The sequence below is a fragment of the Scomber japonicus genome, chromosome 22 (genome assembly GCF_027409825.1).
Source record: "Scomber japonicus isolate fScoJap1 chromosome 22, fScoJap1.pri, whole genome shotgun sequence".
Classification (NCBI taxonomy): Eukaryota; Metazoa; Chordata; class Actinopteri; order Scombriformes; family Scombridae; genus Scomber; species Scomber japonicus.
The window spans coordinates 4,035,564-4,063,431 of NC_070599.1; the positions used below are offsets into that span (position 1 = coordinate 4,035,564).

General features: G+C 41.2%; 2 protein-coding genes across 4 annotated transcripts in view; one reads left to right on the top strand and one right to left on the bottom strand.

The window, feature by feature from the left end:
* rtn3 (reticulon 3) overlaps positions 1-16,518 on the bottom strand; it is a 30,647-nt gene extending 14,129 nt beyond the window's left edge. Inside the window, exons 1-3 of one of the 3 annotated variants that reach the window (XM_053343851.1) lie at positions 16,222-16,518; positions 8,874-8,921; positions 1,618-4,191 (exon numbers count right to left, since the gene is read on the bottom strand). In XM_053343851.1, the coding sequence (XP_053199826.1) occupies positions 1,618-4,191; positions 8,874-8,921; positions 16,222-16,312 (2,713 nt within the window). In that variant the 5' untranslated portion in view covers positions 16,313-16,518. The remainder of the gene's footprint in view (positions 1-1,617; positions 4,192-8,873; positions 8,922-16,221) is intronic. The other 2 variants (XM_053343852.1, XM_053343853.1) reach the window with 2 other exon arrangements.
* A 2,022-nt stretch (positions 16,519-18,540) lies between these two features.
* Positions 18,541-27,553, top strand: men1 (multiple endocrine neoplasia I). The gene is made up of 10 exons (XM_053343873.1): positions 18,541-18,593; positions 19,454-19,931; positions 20,037-20,245; positions 20,426-20,554; positions 21,657-21,697; positions 21,818-21,905; positions 22,143-22,279; positions 24,244-24,388; positions 25,448-25,618; positions 26,309-27,553. Exons 2-10 carry the CDS (start codon positions 19,496-19,498, stop codon positions 26,834-26,836), a joined length of 1,884 nt encoding a protein of 627 aa, XP_053199848.1. The 5' UTR covers positions 18,541-18,593; positions 19,454-19,495; the 3' UTR covers positions 26,837-27,553.
* The last annotated feature ends 315 nt before the right edge of the window (positions 27,554-27,868 follow it).

Sequence of the window (27,868 nt, forward strand, 5' to 3'; positions counted from 1 at the left end):
TTGGGCGCCATATTAAAACCCCTAGCTACTTTGTCAGTGGACCAAGCCGAGCTGTATAAGGACAGAGGGCAGAACAGGGTCAGAAGCTCAAATGAGGTGGGGATCACTCGACCATATGCAGTGTGAGTGTGAGTGCCCGCATAGCACAATACATTATTGAGCTCTTGTAATCTCTGTGACGACTACAGTCTTTACCATCTTTAACATACTGTCATTTCTGTGGACTGTAATTTTATGGAGGTCTATGTTTTAAAAAAATGCATGTATTACAAATGTACACTTGTAACTATGGGTGGGTAATGTCTTACTTTAAAAATGGGATTTAGCATTATTTAAAAAAGACAGTTTCCCTGGACAATAAGGCCGCGTTCACACTGCAAGCCAAAATCCGATTTTTAGCCAATCTAGATTGGAACCGGATGGCTCTTATGAAGTCAGTCATAAATCACATGAAATCCAGTTTTTGCAAACTAGATTGAAACCACCTTTGGGAGGTAGTTTCAAATCGCATTTGGACAGATATGTCTGAGTCTGAACAGCTCCAAACACTCATATCGGATTTGACTGTCCGTGACGTCTCTCTACGTCTCTACGCTACGTCACTCTATGCGACACTAGACCTGTGCTTATTCCAGTTGTTGTTGCTAGGTGATATCACTGGAGGCAACGGAGGACGTCGAAAACATCAGTCCATGGACAGAGGACCAAACCATATTCTTAATCTTTGGGGAGATGGCTCAGTTCAAGTGAAGCTCAAGGGTTTGTTGTTGCTGTCGCAATTATATGACATCACACAATACACGCTAGATGACGCCTCCGCTCCGACGATGTTACCACAGCAACCTGTCAGATTGGTCATTAATGTGGCCCAGTCTGAACAGAGCCAAATCCGATTTGGACTTGCTAAAAACAGTGTGGACAGTCAAGCCTAAAAATCTGATTTGAGAAGGAATCAGATTTGAATCAGATTTGCCTGCAGTGTGAACACAGCCTAAGCTATTGCTTGGTATTCCTTTACACGTAAGGCATTTCCACATCCTCACATCTGTACTTATTACCTAATTTCTTTTTGACATTTAAGACTGCACATGTGCAATCATGCTGTAATAGCTTTTTTTGCACTAGCTACTACAGGTGTGTTAGTGCATGCCAGATGATAACGTATGAAAATAATGCAATAGAATACTCGAATAGAACTAAGCTCTAAATGGTTTGATTAGGTGTAATCTGCAAGTCTTAAAGGGGCTTTTCACAATGCCTTCCAGTGTCGCCATTTAGAACAGGTATAAACACATTTGCTTTTAGATGTGGATGGACAAAATGTTGTGTAAGCTAGTTTATTTGAAACGCCCTTGATGCTCTTCTGGTATAGCTCCTTACTGACTGTCAAAAAAAGAGGCTAGTGATTATTTTTCAGTAAGCACTAAAAAGGTCTATGGAAACTGACGAGCACCACATTTTGCTGAAACAGTTTTCCTATACATGTAAAGGTTGTGTGAAAACAGATTAACTTTGAAAGGGATCAAGCAGGAACAAGGTGCAAGTGAGAAAAGGTGGTTCTGTTGAGGTGACTGCGTGAGGTTAGCAGGCCTACTGCTCAGAAAGAAGAAGTGTTACCTGATAAGTGGGTTAGTATTGCTGTCAAGACATGCTCAGCGAGGTGATAGGCCTCAGCCACCCATTCATCGATGGCTTCTACCTCTTTGGAATATGTGCTGTCTGACACAAGGTTGCTTTGAGAACATGGAGCGTTAGGAACTGAGGTAACAGAAGACTGTTGTATAGATGTAGCTTTGTCCTGGTCAGGAACCTTAGACTGGAGAATCACCACTTCTTCCTCCTCCTCTTGACTGCTGCCCAGCTCTTTGAGAGCATTGATCGTAAGCTGTTCTTGTTCAAGATCCATCACCATGGTTGGAGGGGACTGGGAAGGAGGAAAACCTGTTTTGTTGGGCTCAATGTTAGTGGGAACACCTTCGGGTGCATTGTCAGGTTGTTCAGCCTCCCTCGATTTCAGGCACTCTCTCATGAAATCCACAAAGCTATCTGTGGGCTCAGACACTGAATTATCCTGGTCAATGATTTCTAGGCTGCTAGGTGTATCAGGTGCTTTAGAGTCCTGCTCAACCTTTGAGCCAATTTTCTGCGCTGGGAGTGAGTTACCATTTGTTAAGCTATCTGTAACAATGTCAGTGGTCGTTTTACTGTCAAAGTCTGGCTCCTTGATGCTGCCAAATGATTCACTTGGGAAAGAATATGGGTTTGGGGGATATTCTCTTGAAGACTGCTGACCAAGTGGCTTGGGAAAGGTTTCGTCTTCATTCAGGGAAGCAAGGTCATCCGGATTTTGACTCTTGTCTGCAACGACGCCTTCATTCAGTGTTTCCATACGGGTTTGAGAGGAATCAGAAAGAAACTGCTCCTTAGCAGATTTGACCTCTTTGTCATCAATGTCATCCAGGGGAGAAGATGGATCATAATCATAATCAAATGACTGTCTGTCATATATATCATCTTGCATGAAACTGGTTTTAGAAAGCGTAACTGTTTCAATAGGAGCCTCTTTCTCAACTGTGTTGTCGGTGTCATGAGTTGGGTCCTGGGCAGTAAGATCAGTCTTGCAAGGTTTAACCAGCATTTCTTGTGCTTCATCGGACCACTCGTCATCATTGTCTGGGAAGTCCACTTCTTCATTTGTGACTATAGAAGAGGAGGGATCGTTTAATTTAGAGGAAGTGGTAGTGGTCTGAGATGTTTCAGGTTGTGCTTGCTTAACATCAAACTCGGACTCCTCAATTTTTGATGCTGATGCCTCAAGGACTTTTTCAGGATGAGATTGAAGGATCTCGTGTTTGGGAGAGTACTCAGCATCAGACTCTACCGGCGAAGATGGAGGAGAGTATCCTTCCATGAATTCAGTTTCTAAGGGGCGTTTCTTGGGTGGTTCATAATTATTGTCCTGTGGTTCTGGTTCTGGGGTTTTTGGAGGCTCTTTGGTTGGATCTTTTACAACCTCATAATCCTCATCTTCCTCTGCTTCAAGCTCCATTTCCATCTCCTCATCACTGTAATTCGGCTCATCGGTTTCAATGACATTGATTGTTGGAACCTGCATTAGCTTTCTTTCAGTCCTTGCAGGTGGGGTTTCCGTTTCCTCAGTGGGAAGTGTGGGAGTTGAGGAGGCAGGAGTAGTGGTGGGATCATTGGAAACTGCAGGATCAGAGGAAGGAGGGGGGACAGAATCAGGAAGAGTGACACTGTCTTCAATGACAGTATTGTCTGATTCGCCTGAGCTGTCCACTTCACTGGTCTCTGGGGGCTCCAGATCTCCAGGCCAAGTGGTCTTTTTGTCATCCAAAACATTCGGTTTCGCATCAGTGTCAACTGGTGGGGAGGCAGGAGGAGATGGGGAATCAAAGCCTGCAGGAGGTGCAGGTGAAGCTGGAAGCACTGAATCAAGATTTAATGGAGCTTGGACACCTGATTTTTCCTGCTGATCCCACATGTAGGCTGTTGGCAAAAAGCTAAGGTCAAACTCTGATTCCTCCTCAACACTTGGCTGTTTCTGTGCTTCTGAGAGATCATCCTTCACTTTTGGAGCTTCAGTGGGAGAATCCATGAAAGCATCAGGAACACCAGCAAAAGCTGCAGGAGCATCAGCTATAACAATATCAGTCTCCTTCTCCTCCTTTGGTGTCACATTTTCTGAAGGCATGGTGCCCTTAATTAAATCTGCAGCATCAAAATCCGGCACCGGCGGTAAATGAGCCTTCATCCACTCCTCTGTTTCTTCAAATTCATGTCCTTGTCTTAAATCTCCAAGAACTTCAAATGGGGATTCTGGTGACTCCTGATCAGCAGAACCTGTTTTTTTCTGAACAATTGGTGTATTTTTCTCAGTAGGAGACTTTTGGGTCTCAGTGGGAGATTTCTCATGGTGGCGGTCTCTGAAGTGAGAGAAACCTCCATCGCTTCTGAAATCAGGTTCTTTCTTTTTCGCAGCGAGAGCTTCCAGTGCTTTTATGCGCTCTGAAACAGGAGATGTCTTTATCGGTGAATCCGGTTGTCCGTCTGGCGGCCCCGCTTCACTCCCATAATTACCAGGGGAGAATGAGCCTGGTTGAGACGGAAAGCGAAGTGATGTCGCTACACCTTCACAGGGCTTGTCGGAACCCAGTGCCACCGTTTTGTCTGTAACGCCATGCATGAAGGACATCAAAGAGGAAAAAGGAGGGGAGGTCATATAAATCAGAGACACTCAACTCCCATGCACTTCTAACATTATTTAGCGAGGCCTTAATGTTGCAGCCCAAGCGTTCATGCATTGCATCATGGAAATGTAAGGAAGATTCATACAGTTGATGGGATCTTCACTTTTCACATGCTGCTCTTTGTGGAGCAGTAGGTATACTCCACAAAAGTTGCAGCACTCAGTATGGTAACTTCTATTATCTGAATGATCAAATGAAGCAGCAAAAGAAATAAGATTTTGCTGACTGAAACTACTTGTAAATAATCATGACTGGTCAGTTGCAAACTGTACATATTGTCTATGACATTTTATACAAGCAATTTCTTTTTGATCGTGCTACTTTGATTGCTTGTGTTTTAACAGTACTGAAAGTTTAAGAAGTCACTATTACTTTTCTAAAGGTTTTGATTTCGCAGATATTCCCTGTCTGTACCTGCAGCTAAAATAAATATGGTAATAGTGCATAGTTGTGAGTGTGATGTTTGATTTTCCCATTAGTTTTTTCCAAAACCCCAGAATTTCCAAGTCACTCAAACATGCAAGTGTCTCCACCATTTGCCTCTTAGTTTCATGTAATCTGAGGCATTTTTTATTTTTATTTATTTTAATTTGTTTTGTTATGTGAAGGTCTTTCGCCATTTTCTAGGAAACTGATTACATAACAGCTATCTGTACATCAGTACACAAGTGGCAATCACTCATTCTACTAGCTTCAATGTAAAAGTCCACATCAGTTTTACAGAAAACAAACGACTCAATCAGAGAGGCTGAAAAACTGCTCACATCAATTAATCATCTTCATGAGAGATTCTTGTGTTGACTATATTAAGAAACCTTCAACACCCTGGAATGATACACAACTAGAGTGACAGGGATGAGATATGAGATATAAAAGACAATCTCAGAAACAAGCCAGGTCAAGGCCACAGAGATAAAGCATGCCTATACTTACTCCCTAAGGTTTCTCAACCAATTTTAAACAATTAGTAAAAAAATATTGAAAATTCTACCTAATCACCAAATTGTGTTAGAAATACCAACACAGTTTCTTTACAGGAAGCCCAAAGTATAGCACTCATCTGTGTGGTAAATTGGCATAGAGGCCACATGCTACAATCAGAACTGCAGGTAACAAGCACAATTTCCTGAGCATTACACTCATTCAGAACCAGTAGGTTCAATATATGGACACATAAGAGTTCATCCTCAAGTCATCACGAAATAGATGGTGCTCGAAGTGGTGTGATAGTAAGCAATCCCAGTGATAATTGCCAAACTAGCTAGTGCCAGTGGGACAACACCCCAGCCAGTCGTGAACATGCTAGAGCTTTCCATTTATGAGCCAGCTGACTTGGAGATCTATAACCTCATGATAAGTCTATACAGTTTATTTAAGAATTAAGGGCACTAATGACTTCCTTTTCCTGTCTGTAAAACATTTCTCTTCTGTGGAGCAGTTTTACTATGACAGAGCAGAGATTGATAAAAGAGGTTCCTGTTTTGGACTCTACATTCACTCAATGATCAACACTGAAGACACAAAGTTTAGAACATAACGCCACAGATTCACACAGTCGTAGTTTGCCATTGGGGGAGGATAAACTAACAGGCAATTCCACTGAACCAAACTGATTTCATGATGTAATTTTGCCATTTTAAATGCTGCTGTAACAGATCTGCATTGCAAGATCTCTTGCAACCCACACACAGAAACCAGAATTCACTGTCTATTCATTTCATATTTATTGTATATCTCATTCTATTCATTGATCAAGAAAAGTGTGGACAGCCAATAAACCTGTCAGCTAATATCTGCCAATCACACTTCTGTGCTTCCTCGTACCAAACACAAAACTTCTCTGCTACAAAATGCTATAATACTATTGCAAGCTTTTTGGTTCTGCTGAAAGAAAGGCATAGATACTTTGCATTAATTGCTGTGGTCAGTTACTTCTCCATTACGTTGTGTTAACTGCCGATTACAACAACATATAAATTAAGAGACACTCTGATACCAAAATGGAGAAAGAAAATGCCAAGAGTTAGATAGTACTGCCGTCTTAGTATAGTTCATCACTACGTCCACTATGATGGCAGGGCCCCCTTCCAGGGCCATGTGGCCTCTGGCTATCCTGGATGCCACAGAGTTCCAAAGATATTCCAAGCAACTGTTCCAACAATCACATGATCCCTTTCAACTTCGATGATCTCCCATGTCATTTCCAACACCCAGCGTCAAGCCATCATGACAGGGAATTGGCAGCTATATTAGGAGTTGACCATCAGCTGCTCAGCTCAACCTGTGCATGCTCCACCTTTTTGACTCTGACTTTACTTTAACCTAGAAAGTACTCTTTCAAATCTATTTATAACTTGACTAGTTTTGTCCAGTTAATGCAAGGATCAGATTTTTCCTAATTCATGTGAACCTTGCAACATGTTGTCAGGATGACCCCATCCCCTCCCCTGCCACTGTATAGACACAGACTTTTCCACTGGTGCCCAACTGACTGGTTCACTTTGTCTTGGATAGGACTGCCACCTCCCCTGCACCACAATACAATGCCTTGTTCAAACTAGGCCACATGAATGGACTTTCCATCTCGCCAACAGCGTTGTAGTCCTCTGGCACCGTACTTGTAAACAAATTCCCAAACAGCTAGTGCTCTGAGAATACGATCAGGGATGTTTATTAGAGACGAGATACTAGCTAGACTACTTCCAATGGGACTATAATTCAGGAGGGGCTTTATGTACATGGTTCAGATAAAGCTGTCAACAACTTTGCTTCGTGATAAGTCACCAATCGTGGGACATCTGCCAAATTACGCCTCAGTCGCCTTGCACGTCTCGTTTATGTAATCTGCTCTCTGCAGCAGTTGTGTGATTATTTATGTGGCTTGGGTATCAACAGTATGTTTTCCAGTTAGCAAAAACTCTTTCTTCTCTCAACATACATAAAGTAATCTTTTCTGCCTTTAATTCTTTTGCTTAAAAGATGACCTTAGGAGTTGGATACAATGTTGGAAACTAGCTGAGCCACATCCATTCATTGATTACGCCAGTTGAATGTTCAGAAATGGCCATTAAGTGGACCCTGACCTGAGATTATTTAGTCACAATCCAACACTGACTACAATAGAACATTTAAAATCAATCAATTTTAGTTTAGTGTATTGTAATCTCGGGTATTGATTTAGTGGGAAAACATAAAGCATAAGCGAAGTCAGTATCTTTGCTGATGAGCCAGTAAGAGTTCAAATTCCACAGGGTGCAGTAATGTTCTGTCATATCTCACTTGGACATGGAGTGAATAGATTGGATGTTTGTGACATAAGTGTGTAATTGTAATGTGTGACTAAGAATACTTGTGTGGCTCATGTTATCATATACCCTCATCTATAGCTGTCCTAATATAAACACTAACTGTCACAGGACTGGCTACCATTGTTTCACACAAGTATAGACTTCTAAACGATTCTAACATCAAAAAAATCACAGCTCAAAAAGAAGTTGAAAATAAAGAAGCAAAACTGGTCAAAGAAAACCTACTTTTTTAATGCTCAAGCAAAGATGTGAGACATGCACAAAGCTTACAAAGCCATAAGCAGATAGTGGGGTGGGGTGGAGGGCGAGTGAGCAGCCACAGGCGATGGCAGACCCAGGCCACTGGGCAGTGGATGATATCTCCAGTGCCACTCTTCCTCCGGGGGCCCAGTTGCTACTGGGATTGAGGGGGGAGCTCGGATACTAGGGCAGAAGGAAGGTAGGACCACCCCCCCGGGACGCCAACCTGATCCATTTTTAGGTTTATGCTCTTGCGCGCACAATGTGAACTTGAACTTCTCCGCTTTCTTAAAATAAGGTGGCAATCTTGGGATTATCTTGAACCTACAGTGAGTGCTGCTGACCTAAATAATGCTAGCGAGCAGGCAGTAAAGACTGAAATGGATCAGATTGCCAAGCAGCTGCAGAGGCAAGATGTTACACGTCTAATTCTTGGTGTCTGAAAACCACTGATGATTTACACCAATCTGATCAATCGCCTCAGGCAACTGAAGCACGTCAGTCTTTATACCAGGTGTTTAAATATCTGTGCAAGTGCTGCAGCTTTTACTATCGGCATGCATGTGTACATTTCCTACAGCCCTAACAATAAACTAATGATGAAACCTGTCAAAATATCAAGTTGGCGATCGATGGCATGAGCTAGAAAGGGTTGATCTCAAGTGGAGGCAGGGTTTGGGGGTGGTGAAAAAAATTACAGATGTCATTAAAAACAGGAGGAGCTGTCCTGCCTGGCTAGCTTACAATTAGTGCAGTGAGTGAGGGTCAGCAGTTGAAAACAGATGGGATAGCATGACACGGTTTTAAAAAGGAAGAGGGGGGCGGGTGAAGACCGGTCGAGCTAGGGAAGGAGCTGGGGGTTAAGAGTTGGACTTCATTATGTTGTCGGTTTCTCTGCAGGTTCGTTTCTATTTTTATTGGACTCTGATGAGCAGGAGAGGGGCACCAGAAAGAAGGAGATGAAGAGAGCAGAACAGCGGGCAGGCCAGCGAGAGAGTACAGGACAGAGAAGGAGAGAGAGCAGGCGAGCAGCGTAAGAGAACCATACACTTGCCTTGAGGAGACTGAATGAGAGATACAGGCGAAGAGAAAGGAAAGGAATCTGAAAAAATGAAAAAAAGGACAGAAAAATGATCATCCTAGAAGAAAGAAGTAGGAAAAAAAAGAACTCCTAATCCACTGCACCCATTCAAGTAAAGGCATTGAAATCAAGAGAGAAGAGTTAACTTATTCAGCCTTAAATACTCTACATGCTACAAAAACACTACTTCAAATAATAACCATAAATACTCATGTTTACACCAGATGCCCCATGCATTTGCTCTTTATGTTCACTCCAATAAACCTAGAGTCACTTTAACACATGCACTTATATTAGCTATGCAGGCATGACCGAGACAGAAAACAGACAATGTACTATAACAAGCATCAACGGCACTTCTGATTTTGCTTCGGTGTTGCCACAAGCAAACAGAAGTGAGTCTCACAAGATAACCACAACCAAGATCACCATGTTTTTAACTTATATGGTATTTTCTCATGGTTTTGTTGCTATGTTAGATGCCAGCACCCTTCATTTCTAACCGTTTTTGGGCAGCTCAGTACACATACTTTGGTCTTTTGTTACAATGAAGGAAAATGTTAATGTTACAGCTTACAACGATACTTTAAACAATAGTGCACTACCAACAGTCTCTGATTGTTTCTTTCCTGTTTCGACACATCAACGCCCTCATGCACGAAGCCAGATCCATGATGGAATGCTTTCTCGGGTTTGATGTGGAGGAACTTGACTAGCCTGCTCCGAGTCCTAACCTGATGATGCATGGAAATGACCTTTGACCTCCTCAGTATTGCCACACTTCACATTAGCAGCTAAGAGGCTATTCATGTCACATTGACTAAACAAGTACTGTCCCCAACCATAATGACAGTCTGTGTTTTTATAGAAGTGTAGCAGGCACTCTCCAATCCCACCCCCACCCCCTTACATATTATCATTATATCAGTGGTATAAAATGATCTTCAAATGACAATAACATCATTTATCGCGATTATTTCTGAGACAATATATCGTCCAATAAAAGTAGTTATTGTGACAGGCCTACCCCACATCAGTGTTGGACCTCAAATCCTTGCAACCAGGTTCTAACATCACTGGAAAGCCTGAAACCAGCAGACTGGAGGCTGTTACAGTAGCAGACTAATGAACATTGTTTTACTATCAAATATGTGTGGAATGTTCAGGTTCAGGTGTCTGCATACTTTCGCTTGACTATCCATTTCATTCTGGTCACACGGTGTAACCATTTCTACCTCACTTGTGAATTTGCATGTGCATGTACGGGGAACGTTACATCTTCCATTCTGAATACCGTCTCCAAGTTGTTAGGTGTCCGTTGTCATCAGATGGGGTTGGGGATACCCTAAGAGAAATTCCTGGAGTGGTGAGCATGGATTAAAAAGGTGTGTATGTGTGTTTTTAGGTTTAGTCAGGGGAGGTGTGGCGCCTCCCTTCAGTCCAGCTGAGCAGAGTGTGTACAGGCTGGGCAGGTTGGGGTTTGGTGTGCCCTTGCCTTGCAGCATTCCTGCTCTCAGATTCACACGGCTGTTACCTGCTTGACACGCCTTCACCTTTTAGTCCACGGTGCGAGCTGGAAATCTTGTGTTTCCCATACTTGCTGGAGGCAAATTGGTGGTGGGTAGAACTAAACTACTCCAAAAATCCTAAAACAAGCCTATACATGAATAAAACATGCATAAAGTTGGATCAACAACAAATATGCAAATATGGGAATATGAACTTTCTGGAAAATGCTGTCTGACTAATGTTAACTTGTGGAAATGAAACATAAATGCAACGACATGGACTGACTTGAGAATGTATGACAGAAGAAAGCTAAATATGAATTGAATAAGAAGTGGAAACACATTAGAAACAGGAAGAAATAGGAAGTAGGACTATTCAGCCAGAGTGGAGAATTTACCAGATGTTAGATTGTTCAGTCTTACTAAACACTTCAAGGGACAGAGGGTTTTGAGCTTACACACGTTATTATATTATCACCTAATGAAGCTGTTATTGGAAAGATGTTAGCAAACTGTAGCTTATTTATACTGAAGTCATGTTACATACCCCATCTGAGTCTAACTCTGTTTTAGTACTCTAACAACTCCTGAACCTGCTGAATGCTTCACTGTGTTCACCAGCTAGTCACTAACTTTGTCTGTCGCTGGTTATTGCTGAGTAAGTACAGTTCAGTCAGGTTATCACAGCATTTTATCTACAGACAGCTGACTGATAAGAGTGAAGGGTTGGAAAAGCAAAAGTATGAGCTGAACAGGTTAAAAGGCTGGAGGGCCTACAGAGGAGTGATGATCCTGTGTTGGTTCAACTACAACAAACATCTTATTTAAATAGTGATTAGAGCAACTTTAAAAAAATGCTTTTACACAGTAAAAGCTGGAGAATGGGTTTCAAATCAGCCATTGGTGGATCAGTCAAACAGTGTGATCTAGGATCACCACTTTCAATAGACATCTGAAGATTTTACTCTGATCGTCTAATGATTGTCAACTTTAGTGTAAGACAGCCTAACAATCACAGTGTAAAGGCGTCTTAACTATGGAAATGGTCATTTATGGGTGAGGAACATCTGGGACAAGAGTTACACTTGGGGCTGGGATGATAAAAAAAATTTAAACATTTCCAATTCAAATCAATCTTCATTTGGATGATATGATATCAATCCCTTAAATCCAAGTGAAGGATCTTTAATACAAAGCCTTTTCCTATGGACATGTGAAGCTTTGACCCCGTTAGTCTTGCATGGCAGACCTTTGGAGATCCGACCATGTGACAGTCTAGTGATCCTCAGCTGAGTCATAAAAACATGGTGGGAGCTGCTGCAAGACTTTCAACATCCTACTCCTTGCTAAATTTACCGGTTAATATTTGACTGCAGACTTCTCTGAAAGTAAGGACGCAACACAAATCTTGCATCAGAAGATATGAAAGGTATCTCCTGCACTGTGGACAGTAGTGCACTTCTTACAGCGTGGGTAGGAGTAAGATTAGCCATAGGTCTGTAGAGGCAGGAGGAGGAGGAGGGGGAGGGGTCGGCGACCTCACCAGCTGATCAGTGTTCAACATCAGTAGCAGCAGACATTACACCAGGACACTTTTTGTTGTTACTCACATCCATCTCTGGCTGCTTTAAATATATGTTAGGTCAACATTATTAGCAAGTAGTTTGTCCACTAAAAGAAATTAACCAGGTTGACTAAAAGTTACAACAGGTGTATTGTGTAAAGAAAGAACCTCTCCTATTTTTATCTGTTCACTCAAAACTTGCTGAGACTGTAGAGTTGCACTATGTTGTGCTGACTGCTGTAGTGTGTTGGACATGTTAGATAAAAGGTACATTAATGGAACTGCTTTGGGGTTCATTCTTAAAAGTAAATATTAAAAATTGACATTGACATTATTCTGCATCGGTTTTCGGAGAATTCCTTTCACATCCAAGCAAAACTGGAATATTCCTAACTGAATCGGGACTCTGTGAATTGGAATGGAAACAAGGAGTCAGTGGTGATATCCTGCTCTAGGTAGACTGTCTTCATGCAGTCACCATCTACATTCTAAGCACAGTTCCTTTGTGTTCAATCTGTCACTGGCAGACATGAATTGGAAGGCAGCTTTTGCCACGGTTGCCCTGAGGCTCATCACTTAGTTGGAGCTGATTGTCTTCTACTATGGTGGTGCTGCAGCTTTCCTACACCCTCTAACCCCCCCGAGGGCTATTTGATTGGCGCTGTGACCTCGGTGATATGGTCCAGTCCAGCAGGGAGGAAGGCGTCTTGGCAAGCCGAGTGGAGAAAAACAGAGAGAGAGGGAGAGGGAGAGAAAGAACTCCATGTTCTTTGAAGCTTTGCTTGCGTGCTTCACTTTCAAGTGTTTAACAGGGAGCACCTATATTCAACAATGGATCAGAAGCACTTAAATTCACTGAAATATGAGTTCATGGAACAACACTGGGTGAGAATGATAAGAGAGTGAGCACAAGAATGTAGAAGGTGAAAAAAAGCTGCTTGTCACTCTTTTTTTTTTGCTGATGGGGGAAAAAAATAAAGAGTGTAACTAAGTTCAGAATACTACTAACTTAAGTAACTGGATCCCTCCAAATGAGAGTGTTATGTAATGCCACCAAACCTTAAAAGAACATTCTTCTTCTGTTTTCTAAAGGCTATGAAAATGACATTCATTGAAAAGTCATAGATCTAAACTAAAAAGTGGAGTTTGGTGCCTGCAGTCATGTAAAAGGTTAGAACATTCCTATAAGAACATATGAGCACAGAGGCAGGACTGCTCCAACTTATCTCATTTTAAAAAAGAAAAAACACTTTAAACTGTTTTCCCTGTGTGTGAGATTAAATGGAGGATTACAGAAATGGATCCTGAGTCTAACTTCCCTCTGATTATTGGATGTGAGAGCGGTTTGAGAAATGAGGTCCTCCGTTTTTGAAGTGTGCCACTTCCTCTGTGGCTACTGTCACTCATCAGTGAGCGAGTGGAGTGAAATGGGCTCAGCTGCAGACAGGAGCAGGAGAATGCTGGCCCTGACATTTAAGTATAGAACGCAATCAAAATACTTATACACTACAATAAGAGCTGGGCGATATAAATACAAGAATGATATACTTTGATGTCAGTCATGTGGTAGTATTTCAGGGATGTCATCAAGACTAGTATGACAAATAATGGATGCTAATACAGGCTGGTGTTAAAATTACATTCAATCTAATTGTTCTTATGATAAATTCACATATTGTACATTTCCACTGTATTAATACTCACCACTCTGCTGCTCTCACCTTCTCTTTTAACTAAATACTGATTTTATTCACTAATAATGTTAAGCCGTTGTTAATGTCAATGAACACTTCCTGTACATGTTTCAATATAAAAGCATGTCAGCCTGCAGTAGCCTTTAAGGTGAAACATCTGTCTATGAATTGTTGTGTCATTGATGGTGATGACAACAATAAATACATTAATTAATTAGTTTAAAAAAATGTATTATTGACTCAAAACAATTAGTGAATTAATAAATGATTTCTATTCTACTGATGGAGTTAGTGCAGTGGAAATATTCATATATTACACTCAACTTATTAAGTTCATTAAACAGGGAGGAAGCATTGAGTTCCCATTAACAGCTAATTAAAAAACAGGAACAAATTAACAGGGGAGGCTTCTTGCTAAATTATGTTTCATGATATGAAACATGGAACTTATACATGAAGTTGAGTCTCTAATATGTGCAGTTTCCTCTTCAGCTCTGGTTTTATCTGCAGCTGCAGTGAATGAGGCCAACATCCGATATCTCAGAGATATTTCACCACTTTCTCTGCACTTACGTGACATTTCACACAAACATCATGTTTGCATACTGCAGTTACATCATATGGGATGACTGGTGACAGCAGAGGATCCATTTCACAATAGTCATCTTTAATTTTATTTTGTTGGCTTTAGGACTCCATTCAGTAAAAGACTGATATTTCCTTTGAAAAAAACCCAAAACATACATTGTCAGTTTATATGTTAAGGGTATTTCTGAGTAGGATGATGACATCTACATACAGTCATTCCATATGATGTGAGTGCAGCGTAAAATGGCCCAAAGCCCATGTTTAGAGGTGACTCAGCACTCCTGTAATGACTAAGGTTTGTGGAGGGGCAATGTCTGTTATCAGTCATGGAATGTTTAAAAAAACAACTGATTATTCCCAATGCGGTCCATGCGGCCGGAAAACTATTTTCACAGGCATGTTTTCTGGAATCTGCCTCATAATTCTGACTGAGTCAGAATGAGTCAACACATAAAAGTTATACTCATGCTGCCTTGACACAGCTGTGTGAAACGTGCTCTATGTTCATTAAAAGCCTCAAAAAGTAAAAAACTCCAGCCAGGAGTTTATAATAATTATAATATTCTAATTCATTCATACTGTATAAGTCATGATGGTGAGCATGGAAAGAATGTTATCTAGGCATCTCCTCGCATTTGTAGATTTTTAACATTTTTTAACTTAATTTTCACTTTCCTTTCTGATAACAACTTCAAGAGCGCACTGAGACTCATTGAGGCATCATGTGCCACACCCTGCCACATCCAGTTGACGCCCATGACCACATGTGCCATAAATCTTCAAAGCCTCCAATCCTTTAGATTAACAGAACATGGCTTTGAAGGATTTTCAAATGGCTCACATGCAGTGACTGATTGAGCCGTAGAGCTCAAATCAGAGAAGCTTAATACACACCCAAACAAACAAACACACACAGTCACTCAGTGATGGTGAAGCTGCCACTCCCTCATACACAATAACCTGTGTGTAGAGGCCCGAGGAGACGACACAGTGCCTTTTGTTTTAATTAGACCTGTCCAGTCTGTGTAACCTGAAAATCTAAACAAACTACACTGATGAAAGGAATGATATTATTTAAACAGAAATTAATAATAGTACTGAAGCTCTTTGCCATGAGGTTTAGCCCTGGGCCTGGTTACCATTATTAGCAAGGCGAGACAAAAAAGGGCAATGCGCCTTTAAGAGGTCCTCCCTTCATTGGCAGTTGCCCAGTAACAACGTATCTGCAGTGCAGAGCATCGCAGCATTTAGCACCGATAACGCTTTCTCATCGCAAATGTTTTGACAAAAAACTCTAATGTAATCTTTATTTACTCATTAACAAACATGCCCACATCATAGAACATGAAGTAAGACTATATTAACAATCATTAGGATACATATTTAAATTCGGCTCATATCCAAAGCAATAAGCAGCACGTATTTTAATAATAATAATTAAAAAAAAGTCGATTTGTTCAGAATTAGCCTCGCTAATGGCGCTAATCAGTAGGAAGATGTGCTAATATTCCGCGTTTATTCCTACAAGCCGAATATACATGTCAGTTAATAGTCTTACCCCATGCTCTGCTCTACCAGCCTACCTACTACATACATATCTGACACTGACACATTCATAAAAGACGTTTTTGCTCGGCGTTATCGCCATAAAAGTCAGCTGCGTGTGGGGTATGATTGCTAACTTTAGCCGTGAGTCCGGATATGTTCGCTACCACAGGTGTTCTCCATTATTACCGCTGAAACAAGCTTCCACTGAGCACGTACAGGCCAGCTAACGTTACACACAACATGAAAGAAAAGGGTGTCTGCGTTACAATGGGTACAGCTCTAAGTTATGGCGTTACGGACTTGACGTAAACCTATGAAAACATTAATGGAGCTAGTATTAAAACAAAACACGCATGTCATTATATTTATTAATGGTTAAAAAAAATGAATTTCTATCTTAACATTAAGCTATTTCTTACCAGACATCTTTGATTCTTTGGCAGCAGAATTGTGTCCATCGGCAAAACCTTGCGACGATGATATCTGGGCGGACTGAGTCATTGGATCCATTTTACTGTAGCTTCAACGCAACTGCACAAAGGCGATGTTGTTTCAGTTAAAATTGCCGTTAGCTGTTCTTTAAAGGTGTATGTGACGTCTGACTTTCCTCAAAATTCCCCCAAGAGCGGGACTCGGATCCGCACCTTAACGCAAACACCGAGCACTGAGAGAGAGGCAGAGATGGAGGGAAACAAGGCGGACTATGGAGGAAGGAAAAAAACATGTCGGGGGAGAGACGTTCAAGGACTCCGTGTATGCTCGTACATCCGAATTTCTACCGCACAAATAGAACTAGTCGTCACTGCGTTCAATTACAATAACATACAAATATTAAATTGATATCATTTCCTACCAATGCGCCATACTCCCTGCCTTTAAAATGCATTTTTAGCAACGTTATATCAATAGAATCCAACTGCATTAGACGGAATGGCTCACTTTGTTGAGCAGCTCATAAGCTTGTTTAGACATTTTCGACAGCACCTGAAGGCAGCAGGAGGAATATTCCTGAACATGACATAAAAATAATAAGAAAAAACTGTATTAATGTCGAGGGAGCCATAGCACTTCACACAAAACAATTTAATAAAACTGAATCAAATAGTTAATTCGTTAAACAGAAAAGGTTGGGATCATACAATGTGCAGTATTAATATACACAGTATATGATGAAATGAGAGTAGTGAGAGAGATAAAATAGTTATTATCCATTGTGCAACGATTAAATAGTATATGATGAAATATGATTAAAAATAAAACAAAAGAATAGAATTTTTATTGATATTATCATACCGTATCCAATATGCAATAGAAACGTAGTTGTTATTTACATTATGCAGAATGATGTTGAAGAAATGTGCAATTCTTAACCAGTTAGGAGTTACATGTGAGAATAGGGGAGAGCCTAAGGCAGAACACATGAGGGGCGGAGGACATCATGTCATACCTGCTCTGAACAAAAAATGCCATGTTGTTTTTCGGCCAATATCTGTTATATCAATGGAAGTATCTCTTTAAACCTATGAATTTTGAGTAAATCCCACCAAAATAATTCTATTAAATAATCAGGCAAATATGGGTTAAATTGATTAATTGATTGTTTGTGATTACGTCAGTCACAGCCACTTTTAAGAAGCTACTGGATAATTGTGTATCTTGTTTTTACAGCACACTTTTAAACATTATACAATTCACAACTAAATGGTTTTACTGGAACCTGTTTTCCATTATGTAATGTTTACCTTTGTTCCATTTTGGAGCAATTTTTGCACCTAACGGCACTCTGCTGCCCTCTGTTGATAGGGTACACAAATTCACATTTTATGAACTACATTTCCCAGCATGCATGAGAGGAAACAGTGTGCGTAGTGGTTTAGATCTACAAGCATAGGGATGGGGTTATCGCTGCTTAGCTCCGCTTGACTGCCACCCACACACCGTTATGAAATCTACGTCATTACGCATTGTAGAGATTGGTTACACACCCCGAATGACTGTCTGGCAGACTGAACTGCGCGGCAAAAGAAGGGGGACACAAACAAAAACATGTGGCTGAGGCTGTGAGAAAACTGGTACGTAATCTCTTACACATTAGTCCCATTTGGCGTCGATACGAGGCTATAGTGACTCGGTGTTACGGAATATTGAAGCGATATATTTTGCGGCTGTATTTAGTGGATAAACGTTACCCATAAGTGGTGAGTTTAGCTAACTAGCAGCTCGTTAGCTCGTTAGCTGCTTCAGACCACAACAGTCATTCATCCAGCGGCTCTCATGCTATTTGTCTCAACGTTATTCCAGCACTCTATCTCACTCATTTACACAACATGGTGTTTATTCAGCTACCTAACAGCGATGGCCAGCCTAAGTAGGCAGCTAACGTTAACCTAACTTAGTAAAGTTAGCTAGTTAGCATACGTCTGCCACTCTGGCTAGCAAATGAATTAACGTAGCGGAGTGTTCTGTGTGCACTGATAGTAAGTACGCAACGTTAGGTGTTTAGTGGCGGACGCATTTAGCGGTAGCGTTATTAGTTTCTATCATAAAGCTCTAACAGATAGCGTTACTACGTTCATGCTAAGCAGCGGGAGTGCCCCGCCCACCACAGCGCCATATAGCCATGTTAGCGGCATTGATGCAGCCGCGTTACACAACGAGTTCAGCCGCTCAACTGAGGGACACTTTTGTTTTTATTTGTTTATCCTGCTGCAGTGTTCATGAAACGGGAGGAATGAGTCATCAATCCCTACAGGTCCTCACACAACAGGAGAATCTACCAGCGCGATTAGATGTATGACAAGAGCTGTTAATGTGCTTATCTATAGAGAACAGGCTTGTGTGTTTCTTATATAAGCAAACAGTCTTTATTAGGTTAAAGCTGTTTATTATAATCTGGGACGAATATGCTGAGAGGAACATAAGACACTCATACAGCAAAGAGTGAGACAGTTTAAAAAAATAACCATAATTTAGTCAAACATAGTCTTTCTTAAGCAAAACTCATTTGGTTCGTTTACTGAATGTTCTGTGATCAGCCTTTTATGCATTTACAACATATTACTGACAATATTCTAAATTTACTTGCAAATAATTGTAAGTCTCATGACAGGAGCAAAACCAATCATTGATTATTGAAGTTTTTTGTGTTTATTCCTCTGTGTCATGATGATCTGTTGTTGTCCAGAAACTATTAAAAACATGTCAGTGAGACACTGTTGCACTGGGTCACATGCTCCTTCATTACTATAAACACACACACACTAGTTTATTTTGACTCAGTTCCACACGCACTGTCCTGCTGCCAGAAATCCTCACTAGAACACCAAATACATATTCATCCACTGCTGAATGTAGTCCCCAACTAATGCACTGTTTCCCTCTGTTTGTTTTGGTTGCTAAAAACTACAATAACCAGTTGTTTTTGTCTTTTTAAAAATAAAATGATACAGTATATTTGTGAGCTGTTTTTTAAAGATGAACTTGATTAGGAAGCACATGTGAGGCCACAGACACAGTGTAAAACAAGCCTGAAAGTAGTGAGAGATGCACTAACATATTTTTGTTTTTGGTATTTTAATGGAATTTGTTAACAATAGAAATAATAGCAGCCTCTTTTTATGTGGAGTTGAACTGACTGCTCTGTCTCTTCAGTACTGCAGGTGAGGAGAACAGCAGTGACTGACTGAGGACATCATGGGTTTACACTCAGCCCAGAAGAAGCACTTTCCCCTGCGGGGGATCGACGGCGTGGTTCAGCTCTTTGATGCTGAGCTCCGCAAGTCTGAACCCGACCTGGCCCTTCTCTCCCTGGTCCTGGGCTTTGTCGAGCACTTCCTTGCCGTGAACCGGGTCATCCCCATAAACGTTCCAGGGGTACGGTTTGAACCACTGGAGCCAGACTGTCCCAACTCGTGCTTTCCCACAGTGGAGCTGGGCATGATCTCTGCACTGTACGAGCGCTTCACAGCACAGATCCGCGGGGCGGTGGACCTGTCCCAGTACCGCAGGACTGCTGCAGGGTCCAGCAGGGAGCTGGTGAAGAAAGTGTCAGATGTGATCTGGAACAGTCTCAGTCGCTCGTACTTCAAGGACCGGGCCCACATCCAGTCCCTCTTCAGTCTCATCACTGGTACCACATTTCAGATATTAGAATGAAATGTTTTTTATTGCCTTTTAATCAAATTAAAGTCTACATCAAGTGATCTAAAATAAATATTTGTCAAATCTGAACCAGGTACCAAACTGGACAGCTCTGGGGTGGCGTTTGCAGTGGTGGCTGCCTGCCAGGTTCTGGGTCTGAAGGATGTCCACCTGGCGTTGTCCGAGGACCACGCCTGGGTTATCTTCAGTAAAAACGGTGAAGAGACGGCGGAGGTCACATGGCACGGAAAGGGTAACGAAGACCGACGAGGACAGACAGTGACAGCAGGAGTCAATGAGAAGGTGAGATCTATCTTCAGCTTTCTGAACAGCAAGAGACCAATACACCATTCAAGATTAGGAACAATATACATATGTTGAAGTTTCCACATGGCTGTAAACCTGTGTGTGTGTGTGTGTGTGTGTGTGTGTGTGTGTGTGTGTGTGTGTGTGTGTGTGTGTGTGTGTGTGTGTCATCCTTAGAGTTGGCTGTATCTGAAGGGCTCCTATATGAAATGTGACAGAAACATGGAGGTGGCCTTCATGGTTTGTGCCATCAACCCGTCACTGGACCTGCACACTGACAGCTCAGAGCTCCTGCAGCTACAGCAGGTGAACATCTACCAACACTTAGCCTGCAGAGGAACGTTACATATCTTAAGTTAACACAACAGATGTCAAAGAAGTGGGATTGATTTAAAAATTCTGATCTACTGATGTAACATAAATGCTTGTGTATTAATTTCCATTATCTTTTTGTTATACCATATGGTGTTGAGAAATGCATTTTATTTTGTAATCAACTTTTTTTTTCTTACACAGTCATGATTCCCTGAAATCTTTTTAGAATGTATTCCTTTCAACCATGCACTTTAAAACTCATTGAAAAGTGATAGAGTGGCATTTTCCTGCAGTTAGAAATAAAAAATTAGTATCCTAGATAAGAACAGTTTTCTTTGTTTGTAAAATGATAGAAACACACACATCACCTAAGACTTACAAGACTCCAGCACATGTTTCCTGCACAGCCCACTTTGTAGTTGTGGTTTGGAGTTTAGTTTCCTTCCTGTGTTTCTGGAGCTCACTGCAACATTCAAATAGTGATTTCCAACATGAGATCCATTACTTGCTTGTTCATTTTGATCCTTAATCAAACAAACAGCATACTTTTGTCCAATGTGTGTGCAAGAGCTCTGCCAGGCTTTAAAACGTATCTGCTGTTTGTGAGTGACAGTCTTTTGTCAACATTTAGAAGTCTGCATGACAGCAGTGTGACTTTATTTAGCTGTTTACTGATCACTTTCAGTCATACTGGAGCTGTGTTACATTACTGCTAATCTGAACCTGACGTTTCCTGCTGCTGCTTCACATTAAAAGCATTACAGACACAGTTATGGACACACGCAGCGGATCAGGTTTAAATATCCCAGCGAGGAACAGTAGAAGAAGCCAATAAAACAAAGAGCTGCATACAGTGGGTCTTCCTGTGAGAGCAAACCAACACACTTTAACCTTGGCATGCAGGCCTGTGGAAAAGCTGGTGGTCTGGCCAAACAGATGTTAGCTTGTTAGAACAGTTCAGTTTGTTTAACCATCACTAGTAAAGTCTCAGGCAGATAATACTGCTGTATTATAATAGTGGAGACAGACACTGACTGCTAACCTCTTTATCTTTGTTGGAAGCTTGTTCATGATGTGTGTTTTCTTCAAACAGAGACTCCTCTGGTTGCTGTATGAACGAGGTGACCTGGACAGGTGAGTGTGTAGAAACTGTAATGTAAACCTTTGCCTCATTGCCTCATTGCCTGCTTGCCCACTACAAAGAGTTTGTATTGAAGTCTACATCATTTTGCTCTGTCCTGTACCTCTGACCAGGTATCCAATGGCCATGGGCACTTTGGCAGACCTTGAGGACCAGGATCCAATCCCAGGCAAAGAGGACCCACTGAAAATCCACCTCCAGGTAAGTCTTTAGAGACACTATTCCTATTATCAAGAGGAAACACCCATTTAAAAGCTTTATTTATTGTCAACCAGACTGAAACTGACTAATAAATAACTGTATTGGTCTGTGTTGCATTTCTTCTCACATTAGGATGTATTAATAAGAAGTGATCCCCCCCCCCCCCTGTTCTCTCTCTCTCTCTCTATCTCTCTCTCTCTCTCTCTTTCTCTCTCTCTCTTTCTCTCTCTCTCTCAGGCTGTGGGTTCTGCTCAGAAGTACTACAACAACGAACACATCTACCCCTACATGTACTTGGCTGGTTTCCACTACAGGCACAGAGAAGTGCGGGATGCTCTGAGGGCCTGGGCCAAGGCAGCTCAGGTCATGCAGGAGTGAGTCCATACTGTTTATACATAGCAGTGTGTTACAGGTTAACAACAAAGAACAGTACCACTATCATTCCTTTCAATGGAACTTGTCAGGTCATATTTTCAGATTGGAATGATAAACACTGCATTCTCAGGCTACAGTTCAGTTTTAAAACACATGGCTGTTGTTTCATTTTAGGGCCCAATTCATACTGGATTTTTGGAGCCAATACAAATATTAGGGAGTTAAAAAAGTCTAATATAGATATATTGGCTGTTAATCTTATTTATACAGAATATAATACATAATCACACTTTTTTTTATGATCTCTGAAATGAGGTCACTAAGACAGGCTGTGATATTTTACTGTTTAACAGTAAACTTTACTGTAAAGAATGACGTCAGTGAACTGAAACTGTAAACTTCACTGGGAATTTAATCATTATAAATAACTATGAATAAAAAACAACCAAAAACATCTTCATGTATATACATATTAACTTGTGTAAATATTAGTATATAACTTGATTTAGGGAAAAGGATCAAACACACAAAAAGACTGCCTACATAAAGCTAAAAAATAAAAATATATCCAGCAACATATAGGCCCATACTGATATACTATACCGATAATATTGGCTGACTGATATATCTGTCGGGCTCTGCTGTATTAACATCTAGCATCCAATATTTTCAAACTCCTAAAACAGACTTTTGAAGTGTGTGTTAACCACAGTTTAGTTTAGGAGATGAATTAATGAATGAATTGGGGGATAATGGGATTGTGTTTTAGTGGAAACTGAGACTTTTGGAAACAATGACACACATCCATGTTCACTTCTTTGTTGAGTCTTATCAGTCATGATGTGTCTCTCTCTGATTCATCATGCCCATATCACATGACCCTTTCTATCTCTCTCCTCATGACATTTGACTATAATATCAGCTGTCCAACAAGAGCACAGATGACAGAAAATTGTCTCTCCCCCACTAATAAGATCAAGCCTGTTCTTACTGGTAATCCCAGTAACATTGCACACTTTAATATTTATCTACATTATAGATTTATATAATGACAGATTATTTTACATGGAGATTGTTGATTGTATATAGTATTTTTTTATTCTACCCTACCTATCTAATAAATGATGAATCTGCTCACACTAATGATGATCATTAAAGCTTCAGCTGCTAAAAACATGTTAAAAGCCATCAGTGAAACAGTTGTGTATTCCATGTCTGCAAGTGACTGTAAATACTGTTTCTAGAGACCTAGAATCATCCAAAATTAATTACATGTTAATACACCAGACCACCACAAGATGGCAGCAGAAGCAAACTGATGCTCATTCAATACAGTGAATGCTGAGAATGAATCTGGCATCTTTTCTTTAAAACACAAGTATTAAAGTGACACAATATGACACGTGAATTACATCTTTGGTTGAGTCTTTCCTCTCTTGAATATGTGGCAGCTCCTCTCATTGTGATACATCCACCACAAACAAGTCCAGCACCCAGTGAGTTTGGAGAGGGTGTGGCGGTGGAGTCAGGAAGAGTCCAGCGGCTCTGCATCCTCAACTCTCTCTCCTCCCCTTTAAACACACTCTTCACCAGCAGCAGCAGCAGCAGAGCCTAAAAATACAGCCAGACGACACATTCCCTCTCCATCTATCAGCTTCCCTTTCCTGCCCCCCCACCCCCCCACATCCCATTGTTCTACACTTTCAGCCTTTCCCTCCGTGCACCATTTACAAAGAGGAAATGTGTGAGAGGTCACAACAGTGGATTCTTTGTAGATTTAAGCAGCAGCAGAGGTCACTTCTTGTCATGTCTGGACTGTTGGAATGCTTCAATAAGATCCAGGTCCACATTAAATGGTTGAGAAAATGAACTGTATGAACACACAGAGTACATGAAGAAAACCACATCCTAATCTAATCCTATCTGATCCTAAAAGTCCTCTTCTGCCTCCTTCCTCCCGCAGGTACAACTACTTCCGTGAGGACGAGGAGATCTACAAGGAGTTCTTTGACATCGCCAACGACGTGATCCCCACTCTGCTGAAGGAGACGGCTGCTGCTGCAGAGAGCACCGGGGAGGGAGGAGAGGGAGGAGAAGGAGCTGATAAGGTAGGAATTCCAAGCTAGAGGAAGAGGAGGAGGTTAATAGAGCGGGTAAAACTCTCACATCTCATTTTCGGGATCTTAATACTTCCTCCAACACTGTTTGCTGAGCAGTTTTAATACAAGAAAAGCTTTACACACAATAGTCATATGTGTATTCTACCCTGATGAGAACACACCTGTGTGTGTGTGTGTGTGTGTGTGTGTGTGTGTGTGTGTGTGTGTGTGTGTGTGTGTGTGTGTGTGTGTGTGTGTGTGTGTGTGTGTGTGTGTGTGTGTGTGTGTGTGGCCTTTATTTTTACACCTGCTGTTAATGAATGTTCTCATTATCATCACTCTGCACAGAGTTGGATAACCTTTCAACATGTAGGCTGGATTGTCTTTTATTTTGAAATAAATAAAATAATCCCATCATTTTACAAACATAATATACAACATATAATGAACATATCCAGCTAGATGAGAACATGGCCAAAATATATGAATCACTTATTTAATTTAATTATCATCTAAACTCTGTGTGAGGAACATGAGTCTTATTAGTCTTCTCATTTCTGTTCGAGCTGTGCACCTGCCTCCAATAAACTATTACTCCAAATACAGCTCATTCAATCAAACCTTTATTTATAAGTAATATTAAAAGATGCAAGTAATGTTCCTCGAGGAGTTCTGCAGCTTGAGCACTGAGCAGAAAATGTTCACAAAAATATCATGGCATGCAAAGAATTGTAAAGGTTACTTGTTACCCAGTAATGGAAATGATTGTTACCATGGACACAGGATTACTTCAGTTTTTTAAACGCTTCTCAGCAGACTAAAGCAAAACAAAAATCATCAGAGCAGATTATTGTGGAACTACGATTTCAATGTGGAGTTTGAAAGAGAGCTTTATCACAGTATGACGCATTTCATTTAAGTCCATGTGACATCAAATAAGAGCCTTTAATTTAGTTTCTGTCAAGATTGAAGCTAGAAAAGTTCACACTGTGTCATTTCAAAACCAGATGTGTTCCCTCTGACTTCTTTTAAACTCTGATCTTCACTCTCCACACTGTGTTTCTTAAGGAGCCCAAGCAAGCAGCAGCCCTCTCAGCACTCCAAGACCCAGAATGCTTTGCCCACCTGCTGCGCTTCTATGACGGCATCTGCAAATGGGAGGAAGGCAGTCCCACACCAGTCCTTCACGTGGGCTGGGCCACCTACCTGGTCCAGTCTCTGAGCCGCTTTGATGCACAGGTGAGAAAACTAAAATAGCTCCTCTTTGAAGTGGAGGACAGTGTGCAGCAGTCAGGCTTCATGTTATTACATCATTTACACATTTACAACAAATAATCAATACAAGCTACAAAACCAGTTCATCACATAAAACCTGTTTTATTATTTGACATGTGATGCCCATTAGTTTATATTATATGGAGATTAAAGCCTGACTGATATTATGGGCTGGTATCACAGTTATATGGGTATCAGTCAATATGTTGTCCAATATGATATTTTATAAGGCAGCATTTTTTCAGTGCTTTGTTTATTGATTTATTTTAAAAAATTATATATCATTATATATAGTTAAAGTGTAAAATATCATACCTCCATGTCTTTGTCACAAGTGTTTGATAACTACATTAGAGGAATCATTGCAAAAATGTCTATATTCTGTACATACAATATTAAAGGCCAATATATGGATTTCAGGATGTTTTTGCTCCCTCATATTGGCAGTTATAATATAGCATCAGCATGCTAAAATCCATTATTGGTTAGGGACTAATGGAGATACATATTAATATTGCATAAATATCCATATGGATGTTGTGAGTGATTTCAGATGTATCCAGTTTAACGTATTGGTTCTGCTGTAGAAGCTTCATAAATGGACAGAAGTCAGATTTCCAAACGTGTAGCTGAAGTGTGTGTTTGATTCCAAAGGTGCGTCAGAAAGTGTCCATCATCATCAAAGAGCTAGAGGCTCAGGATGATGATGACCAGTCCAGCGAGGACCTCCGAGAGGGCCGCAGACGAGGCCCCAGGAGGGAGTCCAAGCTAGACGAGCAGAGTTCCTCCCCCCCTGCTGACCCCTCCTCCCCAGCCTCCCAAACAGCAGCAGCAGCACCCCAGCCCAAGAAGGTGGGAGAAGGAGGGGGCCGCCGCCGCTCTTCCCAGAGTTTACGGGGCAGCGACGCAGAAGGAAAACCCAAATCCCCCAGCCCAGACTCGTCGCCCTCGCCCCAGCAGCAGCAGCAGCAGGCGTCCCCCTCCTCCACCGGACCCGTGGTCGCCTTTCAGAGCGAGAAGATGAAGGGGATGAAGGAGCTGCTGTGTGCAGCCAAGGTGAACTCCAGCGCCATCAAGCTGCAGCTCACTGCCCAGTCACAGGTGCAGATGAAGAGGCAGAAGAGCACGCCTGCAGGGGATTACTCCATGTCCTTCATGAAGAGGCAGCGCAAATCACTCTAGACATTCAGATTGTTTTAGACTCTGTGAGACATACTGTGAAACAGACCTCGCTTTTATCTCTCTACCTTTTTACCAGTGTTTTCATCCAGAAGTCCCTCTCTCTCAGTCAACATCCTCACAGTTCCTAGCAATATATTTGACTTGCACAGATGATCTTGAGTTAAAGCATCACATATCAGTTCCATATCAGACCAGAATCCTGCAGCTTTTCCTGGAGGCTGCATCCTGAAATCGATTGTAAGCATTCATTGATGATGAGTTTAGTTTTACAGGCATCCAAGTTGCACACTGACCGTTAACTACACAGATTTTCATGTGGATGTTGAAGCCAAAGTAACGATGACCAGAATTCAACGTACAGATGTGTAAATATCAAATTGTACCGTTAGGAACCTGTTCATGACTGAAGCCTTGGAAGTGAGTCATTTTAGGATAGTTACTGTGTAACATTGTCCACTTCTGCTCTATTGACAGCTTCTTTCTTGCTAGCTCTATGTTGCCTTACTTTGCCTTTGTTCTTTTCTAAAGTAGGTGGCCTTTAGTTTAGAGGATAGCTGAGCTAGGCCTGTTTCTAATGATTAGAGAAGACCAGAAAGACCATGCACTGTTGAGACGGAGCCACATTAGGTGACTCTGCTACATCCTATCTGCTTGATGACTTTGTGGTTTTTGTTCTTGTTTTGTTTTTTTGTATCTGCAAGTAATAAAGACCTGATGAGAAGAAGATGTGATGATGTGTCTTAGATTTCTAAGGAGGAAGGCTCAGGTGATGGATCTGCAAGAAGAGGTTGTACACTATAAAAAATGTCAAGCTGAGCTGTGGTTGAACAACAGGAGGTACTGCTTGTTGTTTTCTGTGTAATGCAGGAAATCAAAGCAGATCTGCTTCCTGTGGATGAGCTCATGGAGGCAACTGCAGCCCATCTGTAACAATTTAATGTGAAAACTAGATCATAAAGGAGGAAGAGAGTCAGCAGCTGATAATAACTGAAATGAAACTTCACTGAGATGTTTATATTATATAAGAGCTTT